Genomic DNA, 18,766 nt, shown 5'->3' with positions numbered 1-18,766 from the left:
TGCTCAAGATGGCACCATTTCAGTCTACTCACTCTTTGTTTCAGAAGTGCACTGTGGACAGTTCAGAAACCTGCTTACCAGTGGCATCACCGTAGCATTTTTATTAATGAAAGAACAATCAATGGCTTCTATTTCAGCACACAGTTTTCAGGAAAAGAAAGGTTGTAGTTCCTATTAGTTTGCAATCCCAATTGATGATATCATTGGTAGGCGTGTTTCTGAACTGTCACCCACAAATGAGACGAAGAGGGACTTTTTTGTGCTTTTTACTTTTTTTCTCTCCAATGTAGTCGCTGTGCCTATTATTTCTTCCCCACACACGTGTTGTCACTGCTGTTGTATCCTACTGACTCACCGGCCAGTGAGGAGCCCCCACCGAGAGGACATAGAGCTTTCGTCCTATTCCTTCCTACCCAGCCCGTAGGAATACGTACAACAGTGGTCCCCACATTATTTTGGGGGGTCACTATATGATTAACTTAATGTGCAACATTGTTTTCTCACTCAACAGTAAACAAACCAACATAAAGTTAAGTTTAAGTGTATAGAGGGTATCTGCACATTTCTAAAGTGACAATTTAAGGACTTTTTAATACCTCTAAAATGACAAATTAAACATTGGCCAAATTGTCAAATATTAGAGGCAGAAATTGTGAAAATAGCCGATTTACATGCTCACAGTTCGGCTATTTTCACAATATAACTGTGTTATACAAAATGTAATGCTTCAACTCTTAGTGCTAGTCATGCTCCCCAGTTGAAATATGATTATTTTGGGGGTCGCGGCCTGAAAAGGTTGAGAACCACTGACGTACAATGACAAATATCATCCTCACTGCCTGGCTTACATCCCACAAACACGGTCCTATTGTTTACACTGTAGATACCCGACAAAGCCAGATGCACCACGTGGATTTGAACCCACAACCTCCGTGTTAGTGGGCAGGCACTTTACCACTGCGCCACCCGAGCATCCTATTGAACAATAGTGAGGACCAATTATATAAAGATGTTGTTTAAAATAGGCTCCTTTAATGTTTTTGACTGTGTGTGTCCAGATCGACTACTTCAACAACCAGATCATTGTGGATCTTGTGGAGCAGCCACACAAAGGCATCATCTCCATCCTGGACGAGGCTTGCCTCGGCGTCGGCAACGTTACAGACACCGTCTGTCTGGAGAGCATGAACGACAAACTGGCACAGCACCCCCATTACACCTCCCGCAAGGTCAGCGCAAGAGCAGCCTCTGTCGTCTCTCTTCCGTCACATCCCCTTCTCCTTCCCCAATGAACTCCTGTAGCAGTGTTGATTTTGACAGCAACTTTTGATTTAGTTTTATTCATAGTCTTTTGAATGAAATGCCATTACGTTTAGTCATATTTTAGTCTAGTTTTAGTCAAATAAATATCTTAAGATTTTAGTCGACTAAATCTAGAATTGATTTTGTTGACAAAAAACGTATTCTGGCGGGCCTTGATGGCGTCGTAATGCCTGATTTTAAACTTGGTTGCATGCTGAAAATATCCGATCTACAAGCTCACAACGCGTCTTTTAGTTCTACTGGATCTCTTCTCCTCTAGTCCCTCTCTAACATTTTAGTCTAGTTTTTATTTGTTGATGAAATTGTCAATATATTCAGGCTTAGTTTTAGTCATCATAGCTACAGTATTTAGTTTTAATCAGTTTTCGTCGACGAACATTTTTCGTCATAGTTTTAGTTGACGAAATCAACATTACAGCAAGGTCAGACCAAGAACAGCCTCTGTCATCTCTTTTCCTTCACAATGAACTCCAACAGTAGCTCAGCCATGTAGCCTATATTCATTCTATTTTGTGCTGTTCTTTTTTCAATTATCAATTCTGCATATATTCCCATCCAGCTCAGCCCCACTGACAAAACCATGGAGTTTCAGAGGCATTTCCGTGTCCGGCACTACGCTGGAGATGTCACGTGAGTTGTTTTTTTGTACATTATGTTTTGCTGACTTGCCATCATTATGTCATCATGCCTCAGCTTGGAGGAGAGTTTATGGCAGAACACGTGACATGCTGCTTTGTTACTGTTTGCTGACAAGCAGATGTCGTATAATCCAATTTTCAAGAGGGCAGTTTATGGCATTGGCTGTGGACGTGTTTGAAATGATCATCAACGTTAGTATTGGGGGTTGAAAATGACTCCAAGTCTCTATATAAACATGTTAATTCACATGCTGTGCTCAGTTGTGATTATTCCATTTGAAGTATTCAACAACTGTGTATGGGTCTAGTAATGATCATGGAAGCCACAGCTGAAAGTCATTGTCCTCGATACACCTAATGGCCACCCAAGGAATGTATTGTGTTGGAAAGTATGGGCAGTGAATAGGCTATGAGTATAATCTAATATGGAGAAGATTGCAAGGATTGAACTGACCACTGATATGTTGTACTTTTGTGACAGAAGTTCACAAGAGTTCCACAATTGCTATCAATACACACACACGCACGCACACGCTGTGGTAGAAATATTTATAGTATTTGTGATCTCACAAGCCAAAGTACTAATTTAGATGAACCTGCTGCAGTCAATCTAACAGCTGACAACCATGACTTGTGACTTCTACTCCTACTCTGTGTCAGCATAAAACCTGTACTAAGTGAACCTATACATGGATACTGTATGGTACTTAGGGGGTCATTACATGAGGTCGATTTTTTTGTAGACGATAGTTTTTACTATTGATTCGGCCATTTTGACACACGGGGACGCGGTTTCATGACCCTAACCGATACTTTTCCGAATTCGGCTCTGAAAGTGCATTTCTGCGGTTTCGCATCAGTTTCGCAACGGTGTAATATCGGAATTCGGCCGTGAGGGAGAGTGCGATGATGTCATAGCACCCCCTCCTCTGCTCCCCTTCCCCTGCTGCATATAAGTGTCAGTCTGTCAGACTAACCGAAAATGTATTATTATTATTTGTGTTGTTGTAGGCCTAATTAAAACCCAGAAAATAGCCCAGTGATCTATTAGCACAAACCTCATTTGAAAAATGTCAGGAGTAGTCTATATGAAAGCCTTTTAAAAATGTCTAATTACGCACAAGTCGTCGCACCTGGGCTGGTACCCTAGCTGGCCTGTCGGAGTTGCAACAGCTCTCCTCTCCGCAAAGTTAAATTAAACCATTAGGCTATGGTATTCCATTCTAAGCAAAGCTATGATTAATGACTATTTTGCGTCCCCCTTTTTCAACTTCTCACCAAAAAATACTGGATTAATTCTTCATGCACCGTGCCACATCACAGACGCAGCGGACTTCAGGTAATGAGTGAGTTATTGTAATATGCTGAGACTTGCTGACAGACAGACAGACAGACAGACAGACAGACAGACAGACAGACAGACAGACAGAATAAACATAACTGTCCAGTCAGTCAGAGACCATCACAAAAACTTCCTCCATATCCTCGCTCCCTCTCCTCCAGTCAAAGAAATCATGTCGCTTTTTCTCTCCAGTGCGTCTAGCCTCCTCTTAAGGCACGCATGTTGCTTCCAAACTAGGCAATTTACTTAAAGCCATAACGGAAGGCTATGATTGTGACTTCCAGTGAAATAACAGACTGCCAGTGGCGTATGGCGTCAGTTCATTAATTTATTCCGTTAGTTTATTTTGCAACGGCGACGGCACATCATCCTCCATTGCGCCGCATCCCAGTGCAGTGCGTCAGTTCAGTAAGAGCTAAGGTATGGCAACATGACTGTTGTCTGGTCTTGCACGTGCAAGGCACGCATGCAAGACAGTCATGTTGCCAATACTTAGCAACAGGCATGATGAATTTATTTTAAGAAGTACATTTTATTATTTTCCCTTGTAATCAAGGTATGGTAGACTACCATACCCATATGTGCCTCTGTAGGCTAGCCTACTCCGTTAGTTGCCTCGCATGGTGCGTTATACTTCTGTGTTGCAGCTAGAAGACAGAACTCACTTAATATAGCCCATCCCCGTAGATAATGTCCAGAAATATGCTCCATAGGCTATAAATGTTCCGAACTTCATCTTCCAGGTGACTTTTGTTGGTGTTTCACTTCACCTCGCTAAAAACCTCCTTTTGCGGGACTCATTGAATATGCGAACAGATGATAATAATATGGATTTGGGAGCATAGCCTAATTACAAAGCATGTCTCATTAAAAACAATATAGGCCTATATTTTATAGTTGAAGGGTAAATACACAGTATAGGCCTATGTAGGCTGGGAACATGACACATTTTGCTTGAATTCATGCGTTGTCAACTTGTAGTATAAACACAGAAAAACGAACCAACAACAAGGTGTAAACGCGACGTTTTTTGGGTAATAAATCCAAAACGAGACCGGCAGCGTTTCCAATCGTCCTGGTAGAAAGACCCCCTTAGTATAGCTGTTTAGATTCTCTCTCCATCTAGGGAGAGCACCTTGGTGTATAAGAGGTGTCCCATATGACACTTCAGGAAGTCTTCTGCCCGACAGGGCAAAGCTCTGGCCGGGAGGCCAGAGCTCTCTGATGCTGTGTATGCTGTTTCTCTGATGCTGAAATCTTCAATAAATGTTTGACTTCACCCTGACTGGATATTAATATTTTTCTATTACAAATTGGCGAGCCAGCCAGGAGCAATATTTCATCTTTCACCATAGATGAATACTTGCTCAAAAGAACTCTGGGATGAAGGAACTTTTTGGAAAGAAGATTTTTGAAAGCAGACCTAAAGCAGGTCCACCACCATGGAGAACAAAGAGGAGACCACTACAGAAGAAACTTGCAAGCTATGCAAACTCAACAAGAACTGACTTTCAAGCAGATCTACAAGGTCGAGACCTCACAGATTAACAATAATCTTGTGATGACTGCAGGCTGTGATGACATCTTGGACAGAGAGAAGCTTGCTGTTCATTTACAAGGAAAGCAAGCCTGCCACCAAATCACACAGATTGACAGCGGAGGTGACGAAATCGACACCACGTCGAACACCAACAGACTTTTGCCACAGTAGGAGGGGACCAAGCCAAGGTGACACATGCTGGCACGTCAGAGAGCCACTGAACTGGACGCCACCAGCCCAGTGGAGATCGCTGAAGCAAAGACATTAACCGCCACATGCCATAAGCCAAATGAAGATGGGAGGAACGGAGAGACGCCATGAAGACTACAACAACTATGTGTTTGATATTAAGCTGAGTAATTTATATAGGAATAATATTAGCTAAAAGTTGATATCTAAAATATGAGTCAACAAGGCATTTGCCACTAATGTGAGAATATTTGGTTTTATGGTCTACATTCTGATATTCCAACATAAGAGTTGTCGCAGCTCTGCATGGTGACTAAGGGTCAAGGAATGACTGAGTCAGATGAGAGTGGACATGCGGGCTCTTGATTTTGGAAAACAGAATTTCAAAGTACAAACAAATATGGATTCACATTTACTAAATTCTAGCATGAAAAAGTTGTAAAGTGATTATTGCGTAGCCAGACGATCTTAATCCACGTAAAAGTAATGCACAAGTATGAATTAATTAATTATTTAAATTGCTATATCAACATGTAATTGTCTGAAAGGTCTATTGATTTGGCACTCTATAAATATCCTGTTGTATGTAAATGAATAGTTTATTCATTCACAAAAAAAAGGATGGAATGTGGTAGAAATATTTATAGTATTTGTGATCTCACAAGCCAAAGTACTAATTTAGATGAACCTGCTGCAGTCAATCTAACAGCTGACAACCATGACTTGTGACTTCTACTCCTACTCTGTGTCAGCATAAAACCTGTACTAAGTGAACCTATACATGGATACTGTATGGTACTTAGTATAGCTGTTTAGATTCTCTCTCCATCTAGGGAGAGCACCTTGGTGTATAAGAGGTGTCCCATATGACACTTCAGGAAGTCTTCTGCCCGACAGGGCAAAGCTCTGGCCGGGAGGCCAGAGCTCTCTGATGCTGTGTATGCTGTTTCTCTGATGCTGAAATCTTCAATAAATGTTTGACTTCACCCTGACTGGATATTAATATTTTTCTATTACAACGCACACGCACACACACACACACACACACACACACACACACACACACACACACACACACACACACACACACACACACACACACACACACACACACACACAGTGTCACTGTCTGTATTGCACTGTGAGGAATACATACATTAGCCCAGATTTCAAGGTCACAGTGGCAAGATGAGGCCCACTGTGCAACCATTTGTCCATTACTGATTGGCTTTCACAAAATTCATACTGATCATGTTGTGTACAGTCCTCAATCTAGACAGGGAAGGACATTGTAATGTCAAGGGAGCAAGATGTGCAGATAATGCGGGGGGGGGGGGGGGGGGGGGGGGGGGGTGGAGGAAGGGAGCTGATGAGACTCTTTTCTCCACTGCAAGACGTGGTCACTTAAGCCTGTAGTGGCAGCAGTAATCAGGGAGAACTGAAGTAGGCTTTGGTGAGGCTGAGGGGCAGGCCCTTGAATCTGAAAATCCATGTTAACATTATGTAGAACACAACTTAATCAAACAGAGTAGTTTTGGTTTCATTTCTGAAACCCGAGCAAGTTGTCATACACATTTCTGCACCACAAAGTCACTCAGCAGAGATTACCTTTTGTGAATAACAGAGATCAGATCACGACTATGATTTCATCATAAATCTGAATACTGAATATTATACCATCCATTTCTGTGCATATCATGTTTTTGTGAGGAGCAGTTGAAAAAATTGAAAGCCATTTTGAAGCAGTTCCTGCTCGAGAGCAGATTTATTTTGTTATTAAATGTTTGCTCGCTCAAGCTTTGGTTTGCGCTGGATTAGAACTTATACACCGGTGTGGCAAAAAAAACATTGGCTGTATGACAGATGGCCTTCCCTGTCGCAGAGCGTCTACGTCAAGCAGTCTCCCCAGTTATCCCACAGCCCAGTCTCTGCTCAGCATGTTCACTGAGCTGTCGCCCCCTGTAAGGTCCCCACACCTCAATGTTGACAGTGTACCCCACCCCACGTCCCATCAGATCTGATTCTGTTCTATTCTCTCCTTCTTAGTTAGGCTAAATATACCGTTGCCCTGACCACCCTCTCTCTCTCTCTCTCTCTCTCTCTCTCTCTCTCTCTCTCTCTCTCTCTCTCTCCTCTTCCCCTCCCTCCCTTCCTTCATCCTCGACACAGCCTCTATCACCGGCTTTGACCTACTTTGTGCACTCCTCCATTTCTCCTTTCATCCTTATTTATTGCGACTCCCTCCTGGATCTCGTTGTCATACAGTTTAAATCCCTGCAGTGCTTCAACCTGCACATATAGCACTTTGCACAGCCGTGTGCTTTGCTCCTCTGTACTAGTACAATGCATTGAATTCCCTCACTGTATCACTTCATATACTGCAGGAAAATGACCGTGTATACCTGTCGCCTTCTACTTCGGAGGCTGCCAGTGCTAGCTACCATTCACCCTGCGTAATACATCACTACCCTTGCACCACCCGTGACCTTCATACTGAAATACACAGTGCTCTAAATCATCTGCCGCCCTGTGGGGAGCCTCTGACTTTATCTTTGCGTGTCCTCTCCTGCCATGCACTGTCCTGTCCTCTCCTGTATGTCCTTCCCTCAGCTCTCCTGTCTGTTATGTCCTGTCCTATCTTGTCCCATTCTGTCCTATCCTACCTGCACTGTCCTGTCCTGCCCCTGCCCTCTCCTCTCCTGTCTGTCCTGTGCTGCCCTCTCCGGTCTTGCAAACCATACAGTGCTGTTCTCTCCTTGTGTGCCTTTCTTTCCATCTCATGGTCTGTCTCCTTGCTTTTGTCGCGATATATTGTTAGCCTCTGTCTCCTTCTTGTTTGCTCTCTCTTCCACATCCATCCATTTCTCTCTCTCTCTCTCTCTTTCCCCCGCTAGCCCCCCTCCCCAGAATCGGTTCAGGTGGTGTTGTCACTCCTGAGCTCCAGGGGCACATCTGTCCCTCGCAGCCTTGTCGTCCTGGCCTTCAGATGTGACTGCTGAGGACACTCTCAGTCACAGGGCCATGCAGATGACACGTGGCACGCAATGCGTTTCTGAGCATGGAGGGTGCTTGCTGTTTGTATGTACATGTGTGTGTATACGTATGAGTGTGCATGCATGCGTCATGCGTGCACATTTGTAAATGATTGTGTGTGTGTAAGTGTGAAAGAAGGGAGAGAAATGCTAATGCCTGCAAAACATTGGGCATGATTCTGTGCATTCTATAAAAAGAGTGCACACGTGTTGGCGTGTGTACAGTATGGCCTGTACCTTCAAAGAGAGGTGAATGTGTATATTACTGTATGTGTGAGAGAGTGAGCAAGAGTGGGAAGGAGAAGAAGACAAAGGGAGAGAGAGGGAAGGAAAGATTGGATGGAAGAGAGGTTTGAGGCACCACTCGTTCAGGAGCATCCTTTCCAAAATGTTCTTACGTCATGTACCCTCCTTCAACCCAAAGGCTTGGACGGCTTACATAACCTCACTACATGTGCCACAACTGTTCTGCTGATGCTTCTCTAAATATTCCAAATGCCCAATGCGCTGCCTGCCTTCAAGGAATGTCTCTGTGAATTTAGTCCAGCTCACTCCATCAGGCAATGCCCCCCGCACCCATTTAAAATAAATATGTACAGTAAGCTCTGGGGAATATATCCATGGGCATCATTTTGTAAATTGACTAAAGTAGTGTAACTATTATTCTAAGCCTTTGCTTACGGATTTTGTGACCTGTTCTGTGTGGAGAGGAATGAGGTAGGAGGTGTCGAAGGTCGTTATTTAGAAACCATCTGGCCAATAGTGTGTGAGATTTCCAAGCCAAGTTTGGTAACCATAAATGTTATTGTTTCTGAGACCCAGATACGGCTTTATGTCACTAGAATAACCCTGACCGTTTCCAACAGCTTTGCTGCTTGGTCCACTAAAAATGTGCACTTGTCCACTTAGCATTATGTAGCAATACTAATGGAAGAAAAAAGGGGTCAGCTGACCCGATTCATTGAATGTACCTTATGATTACTGTACATGAGCTATGGTGTTATTTTACGACCCTGTCTCTATTTTGTGGCGCACCACTTCAGTTGACTGCTCTTCAGCCTGGAATCTCCTAGCCGTAGCCAAATGTAACGCTCTCACTGTCACATGTATTGACTTTTATCTCATTTATGTCCATTTCAGGTATTCTGTCGAGGGCTTTTTGGACAAGAACAAGGACCTGCTTTTCCAAGATTTCAAGCGTCTCATGTATAACAGGTAATAATATACAATATGTATAACAGGTGCCAAATGCATCCACAACATCATTTCTGTCTCCCAACAGGCCAACAACACGAGGTTTCACGCCAGTTTCAGAAACTGGGATGAGTGAAAATGACTTTCCATCACTTTATTCAACACCTCCTCATCTCTTGCTCCCCTGCTACACAGAGGAATCCTGAGTGTTAATTGGACTCATTATAGCGTACAAATGGAACCAGATTCTTTGGGACAAATTAACGCTCAGGATTTTACTCTGTAGTCTGTACCCCCATTCATTATTCAATGATGTCCTTTCTGCACTCTTTGGCCTCCTTTTAAAATGTTCTCTATTCCATCTCTCTCTCTCTCTCTCTCTCTCCCTCTCTCTCTCGCTCTCTCTCTCTCTCTCTCAGTTCCAATCCAGCCCTGAAGGAGATGTGGCCAGATGGCCAGCTTGGCATCACAGAGGTGACCAAGCGACCCCAGACTGCAGGCACCCTCTTTAAGAACTCCATCGTGGCCCTGGTGGATAAACTGGCTTGCAAGGTCAGTGATGCTTGATGTCACATCCTGAATTCCCTGCTGCCCACATGCAGGTGTGGCATGCAGCGGATGTAATGGGTCTTGTCTGCGCACATGTCTGTGTTTCTGTGAGCAAAATAACTTGAGAACAGACGAGCTGATTTTCACGAAACTTGGTCATAATCAAAGATCAAAGGTTAAGATCATAATCAAGGTCAAGACTACATAATAGACATAATTTCAAGGAATGGAGAGACGTTGGTATGGGGGGCAGTATTTGCACCCTGAGGTGCAATTTTTACTTACCGGTATATGAAAACACCAAGAAAAACAGTACTGTAGATGCAATTTAACAAAGTGATAATTGCTTTTGCCATGATTTACACACTGTAAAACTCCAAGAAAAAAACGTACAGGCCCATTTTTACACTTTGTTAGATTAACGTTGTTCTTCCATCTTTACATTCAAGTATGATGCTTTTGCAGGACATAATGCACACACCAAAAGGTGTGTGCATTACCATAGTGCTAGGTAGTTGATTTGTTGCTTTCTCTACTACTATCACTCTGAATCCTGTTGCTTTGCAACAGTTGGCAAATCAGTGGCACCAGCCTTTTTTCTTGTTGTTGTTTGTTTTGTTGTTGATTTCAGTGTTTAACATTGACCCAGATCTGCCTTTTGGTTTACTTTACTGTTACTCGCCTGAGGCCGGTGCACGCGTAGAAAGAGTTGGGCTTTCTAGTGCTTATCTGAATCTCTTCTTGCTCTTCTTGGAACACAGCCAAGTGGAAGTACCGTATGTGATTTGTATATACTGATGTGCTCCTCTGGGTCAGAGAGCAACAGATTTGTAGGTCACTAATTCCCATCCTGTCTGGTTGTTTGTTTATGGAGAAGGAAAGGAATGCACAGCATGGCGCTCACGTCGCTCTCAGCTCCATTGACGGAGGTCTGACATTTCCTGCTGTTGTTCTGGGATGACCTACTGTCGCCGCGCGCTGCTGAAACATCTCCATGTGGCGGAGGAAAAATGAGGGGGGAGACTCCCCTGGCAACATTTTTATAGATCACGCTGAATGAGAGCATGGGTGCTTTCTCCCACAGTCTCTGTGTGGGAGTAACTGTGACCAATCTCTTCATCTGACTAGCTTTACCATTTTTGTTGAGCCTCCACTGAATCGAGCTGAGGTTAGGGGTGTGCTTACACGTGTATCATTGAAACTGCCAAGCGGCATTGACAGGGGTCATACCAGGCATATCGTTCAGATTGTGTCTTGGGTGAAAGTGAACGAAACATGGACACAGTCTCCTTTCTTTGGGTGTCCCAAGACTCCCAAAGTGATTTTTGCCAAGTGAGAAAATGTGTCCCTGTTGGAATCCAGCTGCAAAACAACACATAGACTGTGATCTTCTAAAAATGAATATGCTGTTTAATGTGCTGTTAAATGTTGTCAGGAAACATGGCTTCTTACTGTAGCTGGTGCGTAATTATTTTGTCTGATTATAAAGGTCATTGCAGTCAGTTTATGTGTAATGGTCTCTCTCTCTCTTTCTCTTTCTGTCTGAAATGTTTCAGTTCTCTCAGTGTGAAGGAGTCTGAACTACATTCTAACCACAAAGACATTACAAAGACATGTTCTTTTGTCCTGTGTTTCAGGAGCCCTACTATGTGCGCTGTGTGAAGCCTAATGAGAATAAGTCTCCGGTGCTATTTGACGACGCTCGTTGCCAGCACCAGGTGGCCTACCTGGGCCTGCTGGAGAACGTCAGGGTACGCAGGGCAGGCTTCGCCTACCGACAACTATATGCACGCTTTCTGCAGAGGTGAGGAATGAGGTCACTAGCACTAGCCATCTTCTTGGCCATTTACTATAGCAGTGGTTCTCCGTCCCCAAATTATTTTGGGGGGTCCCCAGGTGATTAACTTAATGTGCAATATTGTTTCCTCACTCAAACAGTAAACAAACCAACATAACGTTTAATTGTATAGAGCAGTGTTTCTCAAATGGGGGTACGTGTACCCCTAGGGGTACGCAGAGGTACTGCAGGGGGTACTCGGGAAAATGCCCCCAAAAAAGATATTATTCATAGTTAAAGAATTAAAAAACATTGAATTAGGAGGGGGAAAAATATGTTATGTTTAATGATGATACATGGAGACATTGGTGTGAGCCTGAGAGTTGCTACCCCATATTAAATAGTACCAGGCACCTGGGATGTGCTTGAACGTTTTATAGTTATTGATATGAAAACTGGACTGAAATGTTTTGGCCACAGTGTTGAAAATAAATCTGCTCAGTGCTCAGGAAACACTGTTTGAAACTTTTGCAATTTTGCAGTTTTATGAGCAAAATGTTGTTGGGTAAAGGGGATACTTGGATTCAGAAATCAGGGAAAGGGGGTACTCAAGCCAAAAAAGATTGAGAAACACTGGTATAGAGGGTATCTGCACATTTCTAAAGTGACAATTTAATACCTCTAAAATGACAAATTAAACATTGGCCAAATTGTCAAATATTAGAGGCAGACATTTTCACAATAGAACTGTGTTATACAAAATGTAATGCCTCAACTCTTAGTGCTCGTCAGGGTGCGGGGTCCCCAGTTCAAATATGATTATTTTGGAGGTTGCAGCCTGAAAAGGTTGAGAACCTCTGTACTATAGTACACAAGACTATGACTATGCTATAACTGTTCACATGAGCCCGACATATAGACACTGACAGTAACAATGCTGGAACTGGAAGGCTTTCATAACACTTAAAGGATCACTTCACCAATTTTCAAACTTATGCTCATATATTTGGTCATTACTAATGCTCATTATAAGATGGCATAATATTCGCCAACTCACTCTGCGTCTCCTTAGTGGGCTACGGTATATGGAGAAGATCAGAAACCTGTCTACCAATGACATCATCGATGGGGATTCCAAACTAATAGAAACTACAGCCTTTCTCTTCCTGGGAATTTAGAAAGCTGAAATAGAAGCCATGGGTCTTGCATTCATTTTTTTGAAAAAGATGGCAAAAGTAGAAAAAGTTAGAAATGTTATTTGAAATGACCAAAACATTCCTAACGATGATGTCACTGGTAGGTAGGTTTCTGAACCCACAGCCCTCCTCTTGGAAGAATTGGTACCATTTTATATGAGCATTAGTTGGACGAATGATATGAATATGAATAGACTACAATTTGATTCTTGACTCCTTCTTTCCTTTGTACCCTGTAGGTATAAAATGACATGTGAATACACATGGCCGAACCACTTGATGGCCACAGACAGGGAGGCCGTGGAAGCTATCGTCACCCAGCATGGTTTCCAAGACGATGTGGCCTACGGACACACTAAGCTGTTTGTCCGAACGCCACGGTCGCTCTTTTCGCTGGAGCAGGAGAGGACTGCTCTCATCCCAATCCTTGTGCTCTTCATACAGAAGGTGACAAAAAGTCAAAGGGCCGTAAGCTAACAATGACGGTCCTATTTTGGACGTTTAGACAATGATTTTGTAACACAATACATGTCTAAAAATGTAGGAAACACACAGAAAACAGCCACATTTCCATCTAAGGCCAAACCTCATTGAACAAAAAGATTGTCATGGAATGATCAATGAAATTATGAAGTTTCTTCTTTTGGAACAAACAAAATAGCAAAAAAAAGGTATTGTATAAAATAAGACATAAAATTGTTTCCTAGTGGTTTTGGAGAGAAACAGAAATGATTTGTGAACACTGAAAGTATACAAAATATATTTTTATTGGTATGACCATGATGGGCCGCACAGACATGCTGCGTAGGGGCCGCATGCGGCCCACGGGCCGCAGGTTGACTAGCGCTGCTCTAGTATGTTAGTTCATGATTATTTTACTTAACTTATTTCGATGCCTTTAGTAAAACAAACATATTTTTAAGCATCATTCAAATGAAGACATTAATAGCCCAAAATAAAATATTGGAAATATCAATTATTATCTATATCACATCGACAAACAAATCATTTTTGGAGCTGTGTGCAGCTCCCTATACGTGGCTGTGTGGGTCTGTCTGTGTGTCTGTCTGTCTGTGTGTCTGTCTGTGTGTGTGTATGTAGCCTGAACTTCCTAAACTTCGGCACGCCACTAGTCCCACAGTTTTGCCACCAAACACTCGCGCCATATGTCAAATCGACCGGCTTACTCGGGAATCGTGGGCTATTACTTTTATAAGAGAAAGGTTCTATAGTTTAATTGATATTAATTTATTAGTGAATTAATTTTCCCCATTGACTTAGAATGGGAATCGCAAAAACTCACATTCAATTATTTGTCTCTCGCAAACCACAGGGGCTACAGTTTCAAGACTTGGAGAGGAGGTTCATAATGATTTCAAGGATTAAATAAAAAATAATTGTGTCATTTGGCCTCATGGTGGCGCTATAACACCCCACTTTACGTTTTGGCCTGTAACTCTTGAACCGTAGGTCGGAAAATTAAAAATATTTTTTCCCTGGATTCCTTGGGTCATGACGCATCTCCCCATATAGGCCACGCCCATTTGCGCCATGATAGATTTTCCGCCATCTTGAATTTTCTCCAAAACACACTTTTTGCTCCTTTTCCTACATATTTTCTTCAAATGTCACAAAAATCGGTACACATGATCCACACACACACACACACACACACACACACACACACACACACACACACACACACACACACACACACACACACACACACACACACACACACACACACACAGCTCCACTTCACACGGGTGTGATTTTTGGAGCTGTGTGAAGCACAGGCTCCCTATACGTGGCTGTGTGGGTCTGTGTGTCTGTCTGTCTGTCTGTCTGTCTGTCTGTGTGTGTGTCTGTATGTAGCCTGAACTTCCTAAACTTCGGCACGCCACTAGTCCCACAGTTTTGCCACCACACACTCGCGCCATATGTCAAATCGACCGGCTTACTCGGGAATCGTGGGCTATTACTTTTCTAAGAGAAAGGTTCTATAGTTTCATTGATATTAATTTATTAGTGAATTAATTTTCCCCATTGACTTATAATGGGAATCGCAAAAACTCACATTCAATTATTTGTCTCTCGCAAACCATAGGGGCTAGAGTTTCAAGACTTGGAGAGGAGGTTCATAATGATTTCAAGGATTAAATAAAAAATAATTGTGTCATTTGGCTGCATGGTGGCGCCATAACACCCCACTTTACGTTTTGGCCTGTAACTCTTGAACCGTAGGTCGGAAAATTAAAAATATTTTTTCCCTGGATTCCTTGGGTCATGACGCATCTCCCCATATAGGCCATGGGATTTGCGCCACGATAGATTTTCCGCCATCTTGAATTTTCTCCAAAACACACTTTTTGCTCCTTTTCCTACATATTTTCTTCAAATGTCACAAAAATCGGTACACATGATCCACACACACACACACACACACACACACACACACACACACACACACACACACACACACACACACACACAGCTCCACTTCACACGGGTGTGATTTTTATTAGATGAAGACAAGATGAGTATCAGTTCTCACTTCATCACATCAGCATCACTGTTATCCTCATCCACATCTTAGTCAGACTGCTGGAGGAAGAAAAAAGAAAGAAATTGTACTCTGTCTGATTAATAAGGCTGTCAGTTACGTTTGACTGTAATTCGTCTGCCAAATGAAATCAGAGACAGCAAATCACAGTAACAATAATTGAGATAATTAATGCAATCAGAGGATATATATATATATATATATATATAGTTATATGTAAAATTAATTATTTCTTGTGCATCGTGAAACGCCCTACAGTAGCTGTTTTTCGACTTTCCCATGACCTACTTTGGATTAATCTAAAATTAGGTCTGCTCCTTCAATGAAGTATATGTTTGTATCCAATGCAGCAGGAGTGTCTACTGGTCTTGTGCCAGGGCATGTGAATGTTTAATGCGATGCAAGCTTCACTGAAACCTCTCTCTCCCCTCTCACGCCACTGCTTTCATTACATTTTTCACTTATCCCCTCATGTTTACTGTCTGTTTTTCCGTTGCTTCCCTTGCCTTTCCTGCCTCTCTCTCTCTCAAACCCCATCGTCTAGGTTTGGCGTGGGGCTCTGGCCCGCATGAGGTGCCGGCGCATGAGAGCCATTTACCACATCATGGGCTGCTATAAGCGCTACAAGGTCAAGGCCCACTTCTGGGAGGTGGAGAGCAGATTTGCTAACGTGCGCACGATGGCCGACTACGGAAAGAGTGTGGAGTGGCCCTCCCCTCCCGCTTCACTGGCTCAGTTCCACAGCATCACAGCTATGCTGCATCGTAGGTCAGAACTTATTCAATATTTAATGCATGTAAGGAGATTGGACATCTATATGCAAATTCTGTTTAATAATAGCAACTGCAGAAATGTCATTTAGGTTTGGGTGGAGTGTGTGTTTGTGCGTGCGTGTGTGAGTGCGTGCGTGTGTGTGTGTGTGTGTGTGTGCATGTACACGCTGTTTGTCCGTCCACTCCTGCATGAGTACATGCGTGCGTGTTTGTATTTGAGGCTGGGATTGGGTATGTTTGTCATTGCAGCTAAAGTTTATTTTGGGCCGTTAAGTTGTATCAGTAGTACACCTACGGTGTTTCCTTGATGCATCTTTGATGTTACTCCACTTCTAGCCTGATTTCAGACTCAGCTGAAGCTTGAGTCTGACATTGTGCCCTGTTTGAGCGGTTTCTGGAGGGGAGGGACTTTGACGGCACGGATTGGTTATTTGTTAAACCCACCCCCACCCCCTGCGCTAATTGGAGGAGCCGTCACTTCGGCTCCAGAAATCACTTATTATGAACACAATTCCAGACCAGAGAAACAGTCCACTCTGAGAGTGGGCGGGTCTATGGGCTGGAACCAGGCTAACTCCACTCCACTTCCCTTTTTTTTTTTTACTCCCGTTGTCAGGTGGTGGGCGAGGCAGATCGTGAAGAACATCCCTCCATCTGACATGGCAGAGGTGCGGGCCAAGGTGGCAGCCATGGGCGCTCTGGCTGGAGAGAGGAAGGACTGGGGCATTGGGCGAGCCTGGGAACGAGACTACCTTTCCAATGTAATATGTGACACAAGCACACAACTCGACACAAGACAGACCAAAGCAATCCTGTCATTAACATGCTTTGCATTTTGCTCCACAATTCAGCATGTTGATGCATAGCAAGCGTTACTTTGTTGCAATATATTTCCCATATACAACTTTTTTAGGAATTTTGTAGAGTTGCAGGGAAATCAGAGCAGTGGTTCTAAATGTGGATTTCAGGAACTCTCTAGGTTCCTTTATGGGGGTCTAAATTGACCCTTACAAGTCTGTAACTGTAACTTTGACAGTGTAGAAATGGACCGTGACAGGGTTCCATTTGTACACTGTCAACGTTAAGGGGAGAACTTCAAATTTCAAAGTTTGAGAACCACTGATCTTGAGGGCACAATAGTGATATACAGCAGATCTGTCCGTTCTGACACAGTAAACGTAGTTTCCGAATAGGATGACATCAGTCACAGTCACAGAATCCCATTCAAATGAATGCATCATTTATACATGTGATGAGCTCGAGAGTAAACAGCAGCAGTATGACTGATGATAAGGTCAGGCTGACGGCACTTATGAACACGGCCCCGCTCTAATGGGTTTCATGCTGGGCTCATTCCGGGGGTTAATGTGGGGTTGGTGGCATGAGAGATGCCTTGAGGTGCCGTGAACATGACTGCTGGAAGCCACGCGTCATTCCTTCAGTCTGCCCGTCAGGGGCGTCACAAGGGGTAGGAAAGTGGGACTGAGTTACTAGGGCCCAAGGTGGTTACTAGGGCCCAAGGGGCCTTAATTATTTTATACTTTAGCTATTGAAAAATAGCAGATATACAAGCTTACAGCGCGGCACAGAGTGCAGCGCTGCGAGCTTGTGGATCTGCTATTTTTGAAAAGTCGTGGAAAATGTGTGCAAATCTTTGAATATATGTATTTTGTAACTCAAATTTTGCTTCTGGGGAGTCCCTGGAACTCAATATTTGGAGATGGGGGTCCGTGGCGAAATACATACCATTTTGGGGGTCCTTCACATGAAAAGGTTTGAGCTCCACTGACATCGAAACATAGGTTTTTTAAAAAAAAAACCTTAGAAGGATTTGAATTATTTAAAGATTTTCATGATTTTTCAAAAATAGCAGATCTACAAGCTAGTGCCGCGCTGCGAGCTTGTATATCTGCTATTTTTCAATAGTTAAAGCACAGGGGCGCCACAGTGAATCATTGTACTCAGGGCCCAGAATGTGGTGCGACACCCCTGCTGCCCGTGACTTTGAGGCGGCTCATCTTCACTGCCTCCAGCTCACCATGCAAAGCATTAGTCAACAAAGACAAAGCCTGGTTTATTATTTACGGGCAAGTCTAAATTAATAAATAAAATGCATTTATTTATTTCCAAATGCTTTAAAAGACTTTGTTTGTGCATTTAATGCACAAACAAAGTCTTTAGTATTTGGACCTCTGTCAGGACAGATTATCTATAGTGAATTGCCCGATGAATTAACATCAAAGCATATTTATTTTAGACTTTGATACAGTGAGACAGTTCGCCATAATTGTGGGCCTACTTTTCACACTGATTAACTGTACTACCACTCAAATAATCTGACCTGAGCGACCCTTTGCTTTTACGCAGTCGTCCGTTTTATCGGAGCATCGTTTGACACAGTGTCAGGTTTCACTCTTTCATTGCTCCCACTGTACTTGTCATAAAGGGGCTCTAGTATCAGCACAACCACGTTCCTGCTTCCAAAGGCCCGTCAGAGGCGGTGTCTGGTAACGGCAGCCCCGAGGCCCGCAGCTTTGATCTGCTCCCTTATAGAATCAGAGCGTTATATGGCTTGAAAGAGTCTGTGGGAGGTTATGGAGAGTTTTATGACTAACGAGGAGATGCAATCCTATCCCATCAGAAGTTGGTG

At 43.2% G+C, this 18,766-nt stretch overlaps 1 protein-coding gene across 1 annotated transcript in view; it reads left to right on the top strand.

Annotated features, from left to right (window-relative positions):
• The window catches only part of myo1g (myosin IG), a 56,108-nt gene that overhangs the window by 13,721 nt on the left and 23,621 nt on the right, over nucleotides 1-18,766 (top strand). The window contains exons 10-17 of the mRNA XM_080735803.1: nucleotides 1,059-1,229; nucleotides 1,883-1,953; nucleotides 9,205-9,279; nucleotides 9,678-9,810; nucleotides 11,445-11,611; nucleotides 13,020-13,227; nucleotides 15,888-16,111; nucleotides 16,733-16,877. Of these exons, the coding sequence (XP_080591929.1) occupies nucleotides 1,059-1,229; nucleotides 1,883-1,953; nucleotides 9,205-9,279; nucleotides 9,678-9,810; nucleotides 11,445-11,611; nucleotides 13,020-13,227; nucleotides 15,888-16,111; nucleotides 16,733-16,877 (1,194 nt within the window). The remainder of the gene's footprint in view (nucleotides 1-1,058; nucleotides 1,230-1,882; nucleotides 1,954-9,204; nucleotides 9,280-9,677; nucleotides 9,811-11,444; nucleotides 11,612-13,019; nucleotides 13,228-15,887; nucleotides 16,112-16,732; nucleotides 16,878-18,766) is intronic.

This window comes from Nannobrachium achirus (assembly GCF_963921795.1).
Source record: "Nannobrachium achirus genome assembly, chromosome: 10".
NCBI lineage: Eukaryota > Metazoa > Chordata > Actinopteri > Myctophiformes > Myctophidae > Nannobrachium > Nannobrachium achirus.
Note: the sequence above shows the minus strand (reverse complement) of the source record. Positions and strands in the feature narration are given on the sequence as shown.